The 14,529-nt window shown below is 40.6% G+C and overlaps 1 protein-coding gene across 6 annotated transcripts in view; it reads right to left on the bottom strand.

Annotated features, from left to right (window-relative positions):
• The window catches only part of C2CD3 (C2 domain containing 3 centriole elongation regulator), an 88,034-nt gene that overhangs the window by 23,918 nt on the left and 49,587 nt on the right, over nucleotides 1-14,529 (bottom strand). For 4 of the 6 annotated variants that reach the window (XM_037878884.2, XM_037878627.2, XM_037878765.2 and 1 more), the window contains exons 25-30: nucleotides 10,877-11,015; nucleotides 9,163-9,227; nucleotides 4,823-5,028; nucleotides 3,943-4,073; nucleotides 2,693-2,857; nucleotides 1,865-2,082 (exon numbers count right to left, since the gene is read on the bottom strand). In XM_037878884.2, coding sequence (XP_037734812.1) covers nucleotides 1,865-2,082; nucleotides 2,693-2,857; nucleotides 3,943-4,073; nucleotides 4,823-5,028; nucleotides 9,163-9,227; nucleotides 10,877-11,015 — 924 coding nt within the window. The remainder of the gene's footprint in view (nucleotides 1-1,864; nucleotides 2,083-2,692; nucleotides 2,858-3,942; nucleotides 4,074-4,822; nucleotides 5,029-9,162; nucleotides 9,228-10,876; nucleotides 11,016-14,529) is intronic. The other 2 variants (XM_037878699.2, XM_043527436.1) reach the window with 1 other exon arrangement.

Here is a 14,529-nt window from a genome sequence, read left to right as displayed (position 1 = left end):
GGGATGGTGCTTGATAACAGTTCACAAATGTCAGAAGGGCGCAAACACTGAGAAGGGGAAGGAATTTGTTTAGGGTGGTGTAAGGCAGAATAATGAAAAGTACTGTGATGAAATTGAGGAAGAGAAAAGTTGACTATGAGGAAAAGTTTCTACACTTTTTTACTCACTGACTTCGAGACCTTTTAGTGGAACAGTCCCCCAAGAGAAACTGAACAGCCTCCATTGCTGGGACATTTAAAACCAGTCTGGACAAAAACCACCAGCAACAAGGGAACAATCCTACATTGGACAGAAACAGGAGATGGGAACTAGATACTTTTTCTATCAGTAGCTTCGACAATCCTATGGAACAGGGCTAGAGGACATAGCTCTCACTGACACTCTTTAGTTTTGCATATCTGATGGTAATCTGCATGCTTCTATCTATTTCTATATTAAAAATCATATGAGAACCCACTTACATGATTGTCAAATATTTATACCAACTGGTGCCACAAGTACTCCTTTTCTTTTTACGAATACAGACTAACACGGCTGTTACTAGAGAACACTGATTTGTTACAGTGCAAAAGTTGCAAAATATATATATTTCAATATTAAAAATGAAGAGTTGCATGTGTCCTCTATATAATGTAGGAAGCAGGGGAAAGGAAAGGTTGATTGCCCTAGGAGTCTAAATATAAATAGCCTCCTGTGATACAGCCATGTCTTGGCCATTTACAATTTATATTAATAATAAGGAAATCTATTTTTAGTTTCTAGTTTCCAGTCAGATGTACCTTATTTCATCAAAATCTTTCAGGAATTAGGCCATTGGTATTTAGCTGAACTCACCATCAAGGTAAATGTCAAATTAGTGCTCTTGGAGACAAACAACAGGTTTAAAATAAGATTTAAAGAGGATGCAATAAGTGGCAGGGGTGGCGGCACTGGGAAAAAGGATAAGAAGAGAGTTTCAGATAGATATGTGGAGGAGAGGGGGCAAGAGAAGCAAAGAAAATAGTATACTGAGGTGAGCAGGACAAAGATGGCAAAGTCTAGAGAACAGGAATAAGTGGCATCAGAATCAAGATGCTAATACTGTATACCAGAAGGAATGGCCCTGTACCACGGGAGATGGTGGCACAGTACGAATCCTAGAGGGTAGACAGAGGTAGATACTGCAGACAGCCTGCTTCATACTGATGACAGTCTCTCTTCTACCCACTACTTTATTATGAAAAGGCACAACAGACACTTGGGATTCCCAGCCAACTTGCTAATCACAATGTACTGGAGCTGGATCAGAATGGTCACAGACGACTAGGCTAATATGAAATTAACTGCAAACAGGCTAGTGCCAAGGAAGGGCAGTAAATTGATAGGTGGTTTAAGGGGCAGGGTGGAATGAGGAGATGGAGACTTTAAAATCACCATGGGAAGCAAAGATATTTCACTTGATTCACTACTGCTACATATCCACTTCTGTAGATAAATGTGGCACAAAATTTATCAGCACTACTAGTGAAGAACAGATGCACGTGAAATTATGTAGGGAAATTTAGGTAGGCTAGCATATAATTAACAGGACAGAAACCAATCACTAACTACTATTTAATCTCATCTTCCTAATGTTATATTTAAATATATGTTACTTAATGGGCGTGTCAGGTAAGATTCCAACACTACCACTACAGAACTGGAGCAATCGCCTCAGGGACCAGCACAAATTAGTTGTCTGTTAGAGGCTGGTCTTCTTAAAATTAAAGATTGGGAAAAACTGTGTCAGGAGTTTTGGGGCTACTTTAAAGAGGGGATTTAAAACAAGGGATTACCTAGTGCCCGTGGCTCTTGGTAAAGTAATCCAAACAAGGTAACTTCTTACCATTGATCAGAGTGCTGACTTGAGAGATCAAGTGACTAGATTTTTCCAAAAGATGGTGTCCATCAGGATCTACCATTCTGGTCCCAAACTCTTGGCAATCCCCATCCTGCTGTTCCAGATTTCTCTTTAATGTGCTGCCATAGCCATTGTTGGGGAATGAGCTGGTTAATTTCTGACTGAAGTATCTCTGAATCTCATCCAGCTCAGTCAAGTTGCTTCTGTAAGCCATGTAAGAGAACATAAAGATTCATAATGTATAAATACCTGACTAATTAACCTTGGTTTTCCTAAGGTTTAGAACTAGGCTAAAAAACTATTATCCAGCCAAAAATTTAATCCATAAGATCCCAGCCTAGAAATGATTCTTTCTGAGCCAAACAGGAAAAAATAAAGGGAACCTCATGTAAATCAGTTAATGCTTTGAATTTTGTGAGAGATCAAAATGCTTACAGGGGTTTGTTCATTTTCCTGTCTTAGCTCAGAGAGGTCTTTTGGTAACATAGAGTAAGTTAAGTTACAGGATGACAGAGATGGGTAGTGCTAAGTATTCAGTATTAATTTGCAATCACTGCTGCTATCCAGTCCTGGGGCTTCTCACAGCTCTGCCAAAGCGGGACAAATCTAACCTGTAGCCACCCTCACTATTCCAATCTTGTTTTAATACTGCTGTTAAGTTACACTACTATACCACTAACACCCAGTTTCATAAGATTACTATATTAATTTTAGTTTATTTGAAAAAAGAGGATGCAAGAATTGCAAAATTTCAAGATTTACTTTGTGAACCTAAAGCCATATACCACACTGGTAGCCATGGGTTTGCTTTACCTGAGAGCAGTTAGAAGTGAAGTACGTGATGAATGTGACAGGGAATCTACTCTTCCAGCCCTTTGTGCATTCCCTTCCACCTGCTGCAAGGACTCATGAAATCTGCGGACATTTTGCATGTGCTCTTCATGACGAGGTGTCCATGTTTCTGTGGGACTAATTCTGCTAAAAATGGGTATATATTTATGCACCAGCATATCTATGAAAAGATCTGCCAACATCTGTTAAAAATACTCCTCCTGCATCATTAAAGAAGCATTAATGCATTAAGCCCAAAGCATGCAAAATTTGGCAAGAATGACATTAGTAATTCACAAAAAGCCTGAGAACTGCACCTAATTTGCATCATGATAGAGTGGATTGCAGGCATCCTCCTTTTTAACACAGAAGTGCCCACAGATATAGGTGCCAGCGGTTGTTCAGTTGAAGATGGAGCACTATATGCTGGTGCTGGTACTCTTTGCAAACTTCAACAGACAGAGCTAATAAAACCTTGCCTGGCAGGCTGCTTCTAGGGTCTATGTAGCAGGATTGCCTTCCACATACTTTAAACAAGCAAGCCATGAATTAATCCTCTTTCTTACATGTCGCCCACTGTGAGCTGCCGTTACTGCCAGTAACAGCTATGAACAAAAGGGATGTCCCCATAGCATCTGTTTTTAGCAAGAGTAAGCAGAAATTACTGCAGGGTTTCTATAAAAGCTGGTCTCAGGGATGTGCAATATGGGCATGCCTCTTCATCCCTTATTTGATGACAACGAAAAGAAGTATGACAAAATACATAGAGATGTCACAGACACACATCCCTACCCCACTTCCCACTAAGCAGGGCAGAGGAAAACAACAGCGAGTATTGACAGTGGTACTACATTATATCTAGGGTACAGGGAGTGAAAGAAGCAGCTGGGTGCCTCTTTGGGGAGAGACCATGATGTTGTGGTAAGGAATCGGTATCAGAACATTAGGAGATTGGCATCTCTTGGGACATTCACTCAAAAGTATATTTCGTAGAAAATTGATTGACAGTCTGACAATTAAATGCAAGTACCGCACACAACTGTTTTAGTCCTTTAAATTGCAGGGCCGTGGATCTGGAGCGAGAGGCGTGGCACAGGTCTATTTCACCCTGGTCAGTAGACTTAGTATTTGGGCTGGTAGGTGTCAGGTAAAATTTTCAAACTCTGGAAACAATAAATATTTACTTTTACTATTATTTTATTCCAAAGATATTCTTTTATCAGTTTTCTTACCGCTCCTGAGTAGTAAAATCAACATCCTTTGATGAAGTATTAAACAATTGTCCAGAATGTCTTGTAACATAGCTGGGGAATGCAGTATACAAGGCCCTTGCCTGGAATGAAAAAGGACTGTGTGCAGGAATCTGCAACGGCAAGATTAAGGAGAAATAAAACGTGAGACTTCACTGAGCTAACCAATAGCATAAACTTAACTTTATATACTGATTTACATTTTCAAAGCACTTTACAAAGACTGACCAACGGGACAAACCAACTTAAAATCTGGATTGTTTTATAGACTTTAGTTAAAAGTGAGGCAGGTTCTAGCACCAACAAGTCCTGCGGCCATTTTTTATGGTTTTACAATCATACCTTCAGAGTTAAAAAAAATGTCTCTCTCCCCTGCTGCTGTGTGAAAAGTTCCACACAAACAATAGGAGAAACTTACTAACCGACTATGCAGGGGAAACTGTGAAACTGACTACATGCAGAGTGCTATCAAATATACCGGTAAAGAAACTGAAAATAGAGAAAAATGATGTTTTTAATTTATAGTCATCTTATATGTTACATGTAATAATTTCATACAGGTGTGTCTTTTCACTTAAATTTCAAGCTCTGTGGGGCAGGGATTTTCTCTGATATATGTTTGTACAACACCTACAATAATGGGTCTCTGGCCTCTAGGTAAATTTATTGTAATATAAATAAATTTTTAAAATTGAGAATTCAGGACTTTCCAGCATTTGTAAAGCCATGCTCAATCCACTACACAATGCTGCCAATCTGCTGTATGTACAGTTAACTTTTCACTGTGTGAATCCAGAAAATTCACTGTTGGTTATTAGGAACTAAATCAGACTTGTGAATAGAAAGAAACTGGAATACATACTGAAGAACCTGGTGCTCTGGTCCGAATCCTTGCCTGTCTTACTTCTTTGAGATGAATTATACTTTCCAGAGGGGAAATAGCTACTTTAATCTGCCCTCTGCATTGTCCACTGAAATCTGTAATATTGTACCACCCACAGACTAACTGGAAGCCAGAAAGAAGGGGCGAGAGATCCACAGATGCAAATCCTATCACTCGTTCAACATCTGTGGGGAAAGAAGAGTGTAAATCATGCAGTTAAAACTAAGGTGTGCAAGCGTAACATCTGCACGTTTTAAAACAATCAGTTACACAGCCCTGAAACTTTACACAGCTTTACAGAGCAAACCTCAAAAAGCATTTGGTAAGCAGAGAACACCTAAAAGGCAAAGGACAAGTTCAGGTAAAAAGGAAGTGGGGACTATGGAGTCTGAGAACAAAATAGAAATGGCACCTGGAAGAAATGGGTTTTTTAGGAGGGATTGAAGGAGGAGACAGGACAAGAAGAGGAAAAAGGTTTCAAATGTAGGAGAGAATAGGAGTGTTGACATAAAATCAAGATGGTGAAGGAGGAAAAGACGGAAGCTGTAAAGCAACAATATAGGGATGAATGGAGGGAGAAATGTCAGAGAGATATGTGGTAGCAAGATTACATAAAGCCTTAAAGTTGAGGACAAGGAGCCTGAATACGATGTTCTTAAAAACAGAAGGACAAGGAAGGTGTGTGAGGAAGCAATGATGTGACTGGAGTGGTCAGGGAAAGAAGTAGACTTTTGGATAGAACGCAAGAATGAGCAAATAAGCAGGGTGGTCAGAAAGCAGGTTACAGTAATCAAGAAGAAAGTGACCCAGGCCCAGACAAGTGGTTTTAGTGGTGGGGACAGTGAGGAAAGGGCAGACTATGGTGATGAGGAGTAATGGGACCTAGCAAGAAATCAGTTATAAAGGGGGAGGAGAAGAGAGATGCCAAGATTAAACCAAAGCTGTGGAGCTGGTGACAGTGATAGAGAAGGGAGGCAAAAATCAGGGATTCAGTTCTGGAGAGATTGAGTTTGGGTTGAAGGGGGCACATCCAAGAGGAATAGTCAGAGAGGCATCTGGAGACTATAATAATTCTCTCCCTCTGTCTAGTTTAACATCACGTTAATTATTCTATTAAATATTTCCCTTGTTCAAAATAGCAGCAGTGTTAAATTAAAACAGACACGGTGAAGGACCCAATGCATTAAGGATTACGTAATAAATGCTATCGCACTCACAAACCCTTTCCCTGCCTGGCAGAAAGTCTAGGTGAGGCTCTAGGGTCTTGCAGATTTAGTCCAAAAGAAAGTCCAGCTTTCCTACTCCATCCCAGGTTTCACTCTGTGGTGGGCTAACAGTGTCACACAGCATGCCACAGTTCCAAAACACCTATAAATGATTTGTTTACACAGAAGTGTATTAAGGCTGCAAGTAACATAGATGGTTAGTGATATGAGAGTCGTAGGCTGTCAAGGTTCCTCCCCCACTCTGAACTCTAGGGTACAGATGTGGGGATCTGCATGAAAACCTCCTAAGCTTACTTTCACCAGCTTAGGTTAAAACTTCCCCAAGGTACAAATTAATTTTACCCTTTGCCCTTGGAATTTCCACTGCCACCACCAAACTTTAACTGGGTTTACTGGGAAACGTAGTTTGGACACGTCTTTCCCCCCCAAATCCTCCCAACCCTTGCACCCCACTTCCTGGGAAAGGTTTGGTAAAAATCCTCACCAATTTGCATAGGTGTCCACAGACCCAAACCCTTGGATCTTAGAACAATGAAAAAGCATTCAGTTTTCTTACAAGTAGACTCTTAATAGAAGTAAAGGAATCACCTCTGTAAAATCAGGATGGTAGATACCTTACAGGGTAATTAGATTCAAAACATAGAGAATCCCTCTAAGCAAAACCTTAAGTTACAAAAAAGACACACAGACAGGGATAGTCATTCTATTCAGCACAGTTCTTTTCTCAGCCATTTAAAGAAATCATAATCTAACACATACCTAGCTAGATTACTTACTAAAAGTTCTAAGACTCCATTCCTGTTCTGTCCCTGGCAAAAGCAGCATACAGACAGACACAGACCCTTTGTTTCTCTCCCTCCTCCCAGCTTTTGAAAGTATCTTGTCTCCTCATTGGTCATTTTGGTCAGGTGCCAGCGAGGTTACCTTTAGCTTCTTAACCCTTTACAGGTGAGAGGATTTTTCCTCTGGCCAGGAGGGATTTTAAAGAGGTTTACCCTTCCCTTTATATTTATGACATAGGCCTGTGCATTTCTACTTCACTTCAGGTAGGAACAGTTGGAATGATGCTGTGGGACACCTCAGCAGGCTACCAAGGAATCAGAAGCCAAAAACATAAGGAAATGAGCAGTGGTGCAGGCATAGGTTTGAAATACCAAATAACTATACCCATTAACTTGAGCCCCATTGAAATTATTTTTAAAACAGATGTACCAGAAGCCATTCAAGATCTCTAATCATTAGTTAGAGACATGTTTAGACTTGAAAAATCCCAAATGCATTTTAAAACCAGTTCTTCCCTCTTTTCCTTAGCTGCCAAAACTCATTGTTGCTATTGCAGTTGTTGATATTACCAGCACTTAGATCAGTGTAAGAATTTAAAGTAACTTGAAGGCCCGAACTCACGCTTTGGCAGGTACAATGCCTTCACTTCACCTCTGTTATTACATGAAGGGTTATACACTTATGAACTGAGACACCAGAAAGGCTAGTGATACAAGAGACATGGATAGCTTGAACAGTTGGAGGGAAAAGTAAACACATTTTGAAAAAAACAGGGGAGTAAAGGAAAATGAGAGAGTTGGGAAAAAAAAAAAACCTTAAGGCCAATTTGTGTAGCTCCATGACCTCCCTCTAGGATTTCTTTTGTTTCTATTTACCAACTCATATTCCCTTTTCAAAGACCTTTTAAAATGCCTGTGTGTGATTATTGTTACACTGTTATGTTGATTGCAATAACTTGTCTGTTCTCTCCTGCACGTCAGCAGGTACAGAGACAAACAATCCTACCAGCAAACACAAAAGAGAACATTGTTTGGGTTACTCCAGCAGTTCAAGTGTTTTTTTTTTTTTTTTTTTGAAAAAAACTTTTAGCAGAAATTGTGTCAATGGCTAATGGAGATTTTTTTTAACAATAAGACAAAAGTCTATCAGACTTATACACTTATTGTAGACTCAAAATAAAAGTTTCTCTGGCAAAAATCAGCCAGCTAAACTTTAATACATTTTTAAAAATTAGTACTTTGAATCAGCACTGGAGAGAAAAATAATAAAATACAGCTATCTCCCCAACATCACAGCATATTTTGTTAACTTAAATTTGTTTTATAGCAATTAAACATTGGAGGATCTAGTTTAACAATGACATGAGCAAACAGTAATATGGCGAATGAGTACCTTTACCATTGTAACAACAAACAGGAAGTGTGGATAGGTACGTTGCTAGGCATAAGGCCTATGGCCAAATGCTTCCAACTGTCCCAATAAATGAGAATATTGGCTATAACGTCATTTTTTAAAGTATGTTCATGCTGCTATAAAAGTATTTGGTTACATTTTGGTAATAATGGGCAAAGGAGTCCAGCCCTGAGTAGCTGTGGCAGAGGATCAAAGTAGTTTACCTTCTGACAGAGCTGAAATCTTTATCTGTAAATCAGATTCGATTTTAAATAATGTCTGTAAGAAGTAAACCAGGGGAATCACAGAAACATCTCCTGTTAGAATTGCTTAGACTTGTAAGGATTTGTGGGCTGCTGGGTTAAAGGCTCTCAGGCTGATGAGATGAGCCTGGCACATATGGGAGCTGGTAAGAACCTGGCCTTACATGCTTTCCGAAGGATTAGGGGAAGGCCCACGAAAAAGCCTAAAATGAGGCTCTGGACAGAAATGGGACTGAGGCCATAAATTAGCAGGATGATACCTGCCTCTGCTGATAGCAGGAGACACTGGAGTTTGTAAGCCATTGCAGAACACTCTTCAGCTAACTCTGGAAGGAACAAATAGAAGGAAAAAGAGAAATAATAATCCATCTCCCCGCCCCAGGAAAATCTGACTTCTAAAATCCTGTCAATTTAAACTTGGTGAGAAGCAAGGTTTTAAACCTAAACTTAACTAAAACTAGCTAAAAGCGTCTCACAGTTGGAGGGATTTTGGCAAGACAGGAAATGAAGGGGACTGCTTAGCTAGTATAGCCCTCTCCTAGGGACAGGCCACTAATGTCGTTGAAATTCCTATCTCCATCTGTTGGAAGGAGCCAAATTACCCACTGTATACACTGAACCAGGGGCTTCTCTGCATTGCATCATGGTGGTTTACCTGCTTTATGCCACACTTTGAAGACCAGGGTTTGTTGTGGATCCAACAGAAGTTCTTTGGATAGCCTATTAAGAATAAAATCATCATAATCTGTTATGCAGAACAATAATATTTGTCAGAAGCTAGCAAGGCAAAGTGTCTCTGGAATTTCAATAACATTTTGTCTACCTTATGAAAAGTATTATCTGAGTAATGGGGAAAAACAACAGTGTAGGTCCTTAAAAGTGCAATGTACATAATTACCACTACATAGGTTTGTTTTCTGCTTTTTTTTTTTTTCTTTCTTATTCTAAAATATTTTTAAATTAGGGTAGTGAAAACAGCAGGGAAAAAAGGAGAGAGAGATAACTGTGAAAATACTATCAAGCACTATAGTAACAAACTTTTAATAAAGATTAAGATGGCCACCCGAAACACTGTAACCTAATTTCTGAAAAAACACCTCTCCAAAATAGTGATGAGACAAAATCCTTTACTTCCCCCAAAGCATTTTCAAGTCACTTGGCATATTTCTAGTATTCAAGATTGGCTCTGAGCACAAATAACCTTAGAGAAAAAAACTTGTAACTGCAGCTATCAGTGTCTGAATGATTGGTCTCTGCATTATAAAAACAACTGTCTAGCCGGCAAACCTGTTTCTGTGCAGTTACTGGTATAATTTCCAAGCAGTCTGTGACTGACAAGTTGGTGCCGAACATGCTAAATACAGTTTATTTATTGAGAGACAATGTGGGAGAAATAACGTCTTTTATTGGACCAACTTCTGTTGGAGAGAGAGATGAGTTTATCCAGAGAGCTCTGTGTAAGCACCAAAGCTTGTCTCTCACACTAACAGAAGTTGGTCCAATACAAGATATTACCTCACCTACCTTCTCTCTCTAATATTTTGGGACCAACTCAGTTACAACAACACTGTGTACAACAATGGAAGATATTTTATTTACTGATTCACAGTGGTCAGTCTCTTTTAGTTTAGAAAATCCTAATGGCAACTGCTTCAGATTTAATTCAAACACCTGACTGCAAAACTTTGCAGAAACCAGGAGATCCCCACCACAGACATACTAGTGTAAGTTATTTATTTATTGTATTGTGGACCAAGAACCCCAGCCATGGACCAGGACCCCATTGTTCTGGACACCATACAAACTTAATAAAAAGACATGAAAGTGCAAAGAACTTCGCTAACATTAATGAATTAATCCTCACGACAGCCCTGTGAGGTAGAAAATGTTATCAGCTCCATTTTACAGGTGGGGAAACTGAAGCACAGAGATGTTAAATGTCTTACCTAATATCACCTGAGAATTCTATGGTACAGCCAGAAATACAATAGAGGTCTGACTCCTGGTCCTGTGTTTTAGCCCAGACCATACCTTCCCTCTTACAACTCAATCCAGACATTATAGGCACTAGAGCTACTGCAAGATATGCAAACACGGATTTTCAGCTGTGACAAGCTTAGCAAGGCTCCTACTGCTTTGGCCGGAGAAAGCCTCTCTCTGTTTACTTGGTTAAAGCTGCTGCTTCTGAACCACAAGGGGACTTGCATAAAACTGTGAGTGGTGATAAAATAACACAGAGGAATCATAACAGAACAGGTCCAATTACTGGAGGACCACTTTGCTAAGTGCATCTATTCATTCAATGTCTGGCCCCTGGCTGCCAGACACCATGGCTATGAAAGTGTCTGCCTCTGAAAGGCATTACATACCTTGTTTGCTGCTGAAAGTCCCAAACTGGTGAGTCAGCGTTTTCTATTATTGCAGTGGCTATTGGAGCATCTGCATCAGCAACCGCAAACGTCACATAGCTACTGGGTGCTGTCACTCCACGTTCAGTGAGAGGACTCCCTAAAATATAATGAATTGTGGTTAGAATAAGGCAGATGATTAATTATTTCATAAAAAAATTAAGTATTGTGTTACAACAAAACAAACCTATTAGCTACAGATAATAATGGTTTCACCTTGAGACAAAGATAAAACCTGTGCATCATGGCAAAGGCTAGCTCAGCCTGACAGCTGTTGGTTTCCTTAGGGTAGCAGAGCGAGCCCAGGAAGCTGCTGACATTCACTAGCTCCAGTCAGGATATGAGTGGAGTGCAAAATACTAACGTGTACCTTTACTATGAAAGTAACTCTAAAAATGACATTGGGGTTCTGTGATTGTTGATTACATATAAAAATTTGCCCAGTTAAGGGTGTTTTTTTTTTTTTTTTTAAATAAATATTATCAGCCTTGCAAACGTATCTCAGGATCCAAAAGTCAAACTGGGTTATTTCTGGCTCATCTCACCAGTAACCAGTATTAAAAATTCCTCCTGACAAATTTTGCTTTCAGTTACACCTGAGCAACACCATTCTCATCAATAGGGTTTTGTAGGTATAACTAGGGGCAGAACTGGTCACATAGTTAGAAATTATACAGCAATTTTGTGGATAATGCACAACCCAAAATAGAACCTAACTCACTCTCCCAGATCTGGAATAGGTCCAGAGAAAGGCTGCCAGGATGATCAGAGGAATGGAGAACCTACCGTACGAGAGGAGACTTAAGGAGCTTCTCTTGTTTAGCCTGACTAAATGAAGGCTGAGAGGAGATATGATTGCTTTCTATAAATACATCAGAGGGATAAATACCAGAGAGGGAGAGGAGTTATTTAAATTAAGTTAAGGGCCAATGTTGGCAGAAGAACAAATGTATAAACTGTCCATCGATAAGTTTAGGCTTGAAATTAGACAAAGTTTTCTACCCATTAGAGGAGTGAAGATTGGAACAGCCTTCCAAGGGAGTAGTGGGGGCAAAAAACCTAACTTGTTTTAAGACTGAGCTGGGTAAGTTTATGGAGAAGATGGCACAATGAGATTGACTACAACTGCATTTGGCCCATTCATGACTGCTGTCTGCAAATATCTCCAATGGACTGAGGGGGAGGGTTGTGACTACAGAGAACTCTTTCCCAGGTGTCTGACTGGTGGGTCTTGCACATGCTCAGGGTGTAACTGATCACCATATTTGGGTTCAGGAAGAAATTTTCCCCCAGGTCAGACTGGCAGAGACCCTGGTGGTTTTTCCGCCTTCCTCTGCAGCGTGTTGCATGAGTCACTTGCTGGTTTGAACTAGAGTAAATGGTGGATTCTCTGTAACTTGAAGTCTTTAAATCAAGATCTGAGGACTTCAGTAACTCAACCAGAAGTTGTGGGGGCCTATTGCAGGAGTGGGTGGGCGAGGTTCTGTGGCCTGCAGTGTATCGGGAGGTCAGACTAGATGATCATGATGGTATCTTCTGGCCTTAAATTCTATGAGATTTGTGTTGGCTCTGCAGGGCCTTGATACTGATCGGTGACCGAATACGTTCCTGTACCAAGCACAGCTATTCAGAACGATTACAACACAGGAACCCATCTCCTGTCAGGCTTGAAATAAGGAAATGTGCACTAACTTACAGACAAATGCAAGGTGCCAAAGATGTCCAAGGGTTAGTAAGTTTTTTTAATGTAATGTCTCACAAACATTACATAACAGGGATTTAGGCTCAGAACATCCCGGTAAGGTATTAACCCCACGTATAGATAAAGAATTGAGGCAGAGAGAGAAATAAGCTCTGTCTACACTACACTCGCCCCCCCAAAAGAAACCTTCCCCCCCACTTCTACCACCAGTCAGCTCCCATGGCAGCAATATGTGGGACTTCTTGACCTACTAAGGTGCTGGCAGCCTCTGGGGTTTTTGCCATAGTGTCATCTAGACATTCTCTGAGCAGGGATGAATATGGTGGTTAGAGCACTGGTGGCCACCGGCACCTCACCTGCACTTGTTCTCCCACGGGTCCTATCACTGGTGGAGCAGCACCAGTGGGAAATTTTAGGGGGAAAAAAGTAGTGCATAAAAGGCTTAAGTCATTGGCTCTCAAACCTTTGTATTGGTGACTCCTTTCACACAGCAAGCCTCTGAGCGCGACCCCCTCATAAATTGAAAACACATTTTTTTATATTTAACACTATTATAAATGCTGGAGGCAAAGCGAGGCTCGGGGGTGGAGGCTGACAGCTCATGACCCCACATGTAATAACCTCATGACCCCTTGGGGTCACGTCCCGCAGCTTGAGAACCCCTGAGCTAAGTGATTTGCTCGCGGAAACAGTCCACCCCACAGCAAAGAACAACTGATCTCCTATGGCCCAGTCCCTTTTCTTAACCACAAGGCCACAGATAATGGACTCTGACTGGTCTTCCCTACAGTGGTTGTAAAATCGTATTCTAAAAGCTTTAGGAAACACTGTTTTTAATACAAGTGCAGACAGAGGCTTAATAACAAAGCTGATCTACCACAGACGCCATACATTTTGCAACGTAGAGGAGAAAGCTTTGCAAGGCTTTTGTTACAAGCCGATTATTATGACTTGTATAAAAATAGTTCGGGACTGGAAACACAAACACTTCCCCCCAATTTTTTGTTTTCTAAAAACCTGGGAGAAGTCTTGTGAGAAAAAAGATAAAGTAATCAGTTAATTGGCTTGATCTAGTTTGGCTCCCCTGGCAGACAATGTGCATTCACAGTAACACAAGGTCATATCTAGGAATCTGGACACTTTCCAAAAACTGGAAGACACGGAATATAAAGTACCTCAGAAAGCATTGGGTGCTATATATTCTGTGGCCATCTGCACTGAATTATATTGGAAAAATGAGGAGCTATGAGTCTGGCCTGTTTTGTGCCCTTTGGGAGGGTCCCTCAACAGAGGATTCCCACCCCCCAATTTTCTCTCTGCTTTGCAATTCTTCTTCTTAGGTGGTGTCAACACTAGCAAGCTTTGCAGCCATAATTCACTATGCTATAGTTCTAACAGCGGTAGCAGCTGTAGTAGAAAGAGAATTTTGGTATTTTTACGACTGTGCTGTTTAATTGCCAGCGGAGCTGTTCCGGTGATGAATTACAGCTACGCGATTTTCTGGTAGGTGAGGCTTTAATCAAGGAGGTGGGATGGATAGGACTCTCTTTGGAACCAAATACCACTCCTCTATCAGCCAGAGAGGTTGCTATTGATCACTTCCTCCAGTATGCTATTGGAGTGCCTCTGTGGGCTGCACTCCATATAAAAAAAATAAGGGTGGTTTAAGCAACCTGCTGCATTTTACACAAAATTAGATGCAGCACTTGGGCTCCTGGCAAGTTCAGCAGGAAAAATACATTCAACTTTTCTTCCAGTGGACTGAACTGAAACCCTTACCACAGGATTTCCAATGAAGGATCAGAAAGAGGGCTGTGTGAGAAGCATCTCATTAGGATCCACTGACTATCATGGTAACAAAAAGGTAAGCAGCTACTGCACTATGCCCCTGATTTTAAATCACTTTCTTCAC

This window comes from Chelonia mydas, chromosome 1, assembly GCF_015237465.2.
Source record: "Chelonia mydas isolate rCheMyd1 chromosome 1, rCheMyd1.pri.v2, whole genome shotgun sequence".
NCBI classification, from domain to species: Eukaryota; Metazoa; Chordata; order Testudines; family Cheloniidae; genus Chelonia; species Chelonia mydas.
Note: the sequence above shows the minus strand (reverse complement) of the source record. Positions and strands in the feature narration are given on the sequence as shown.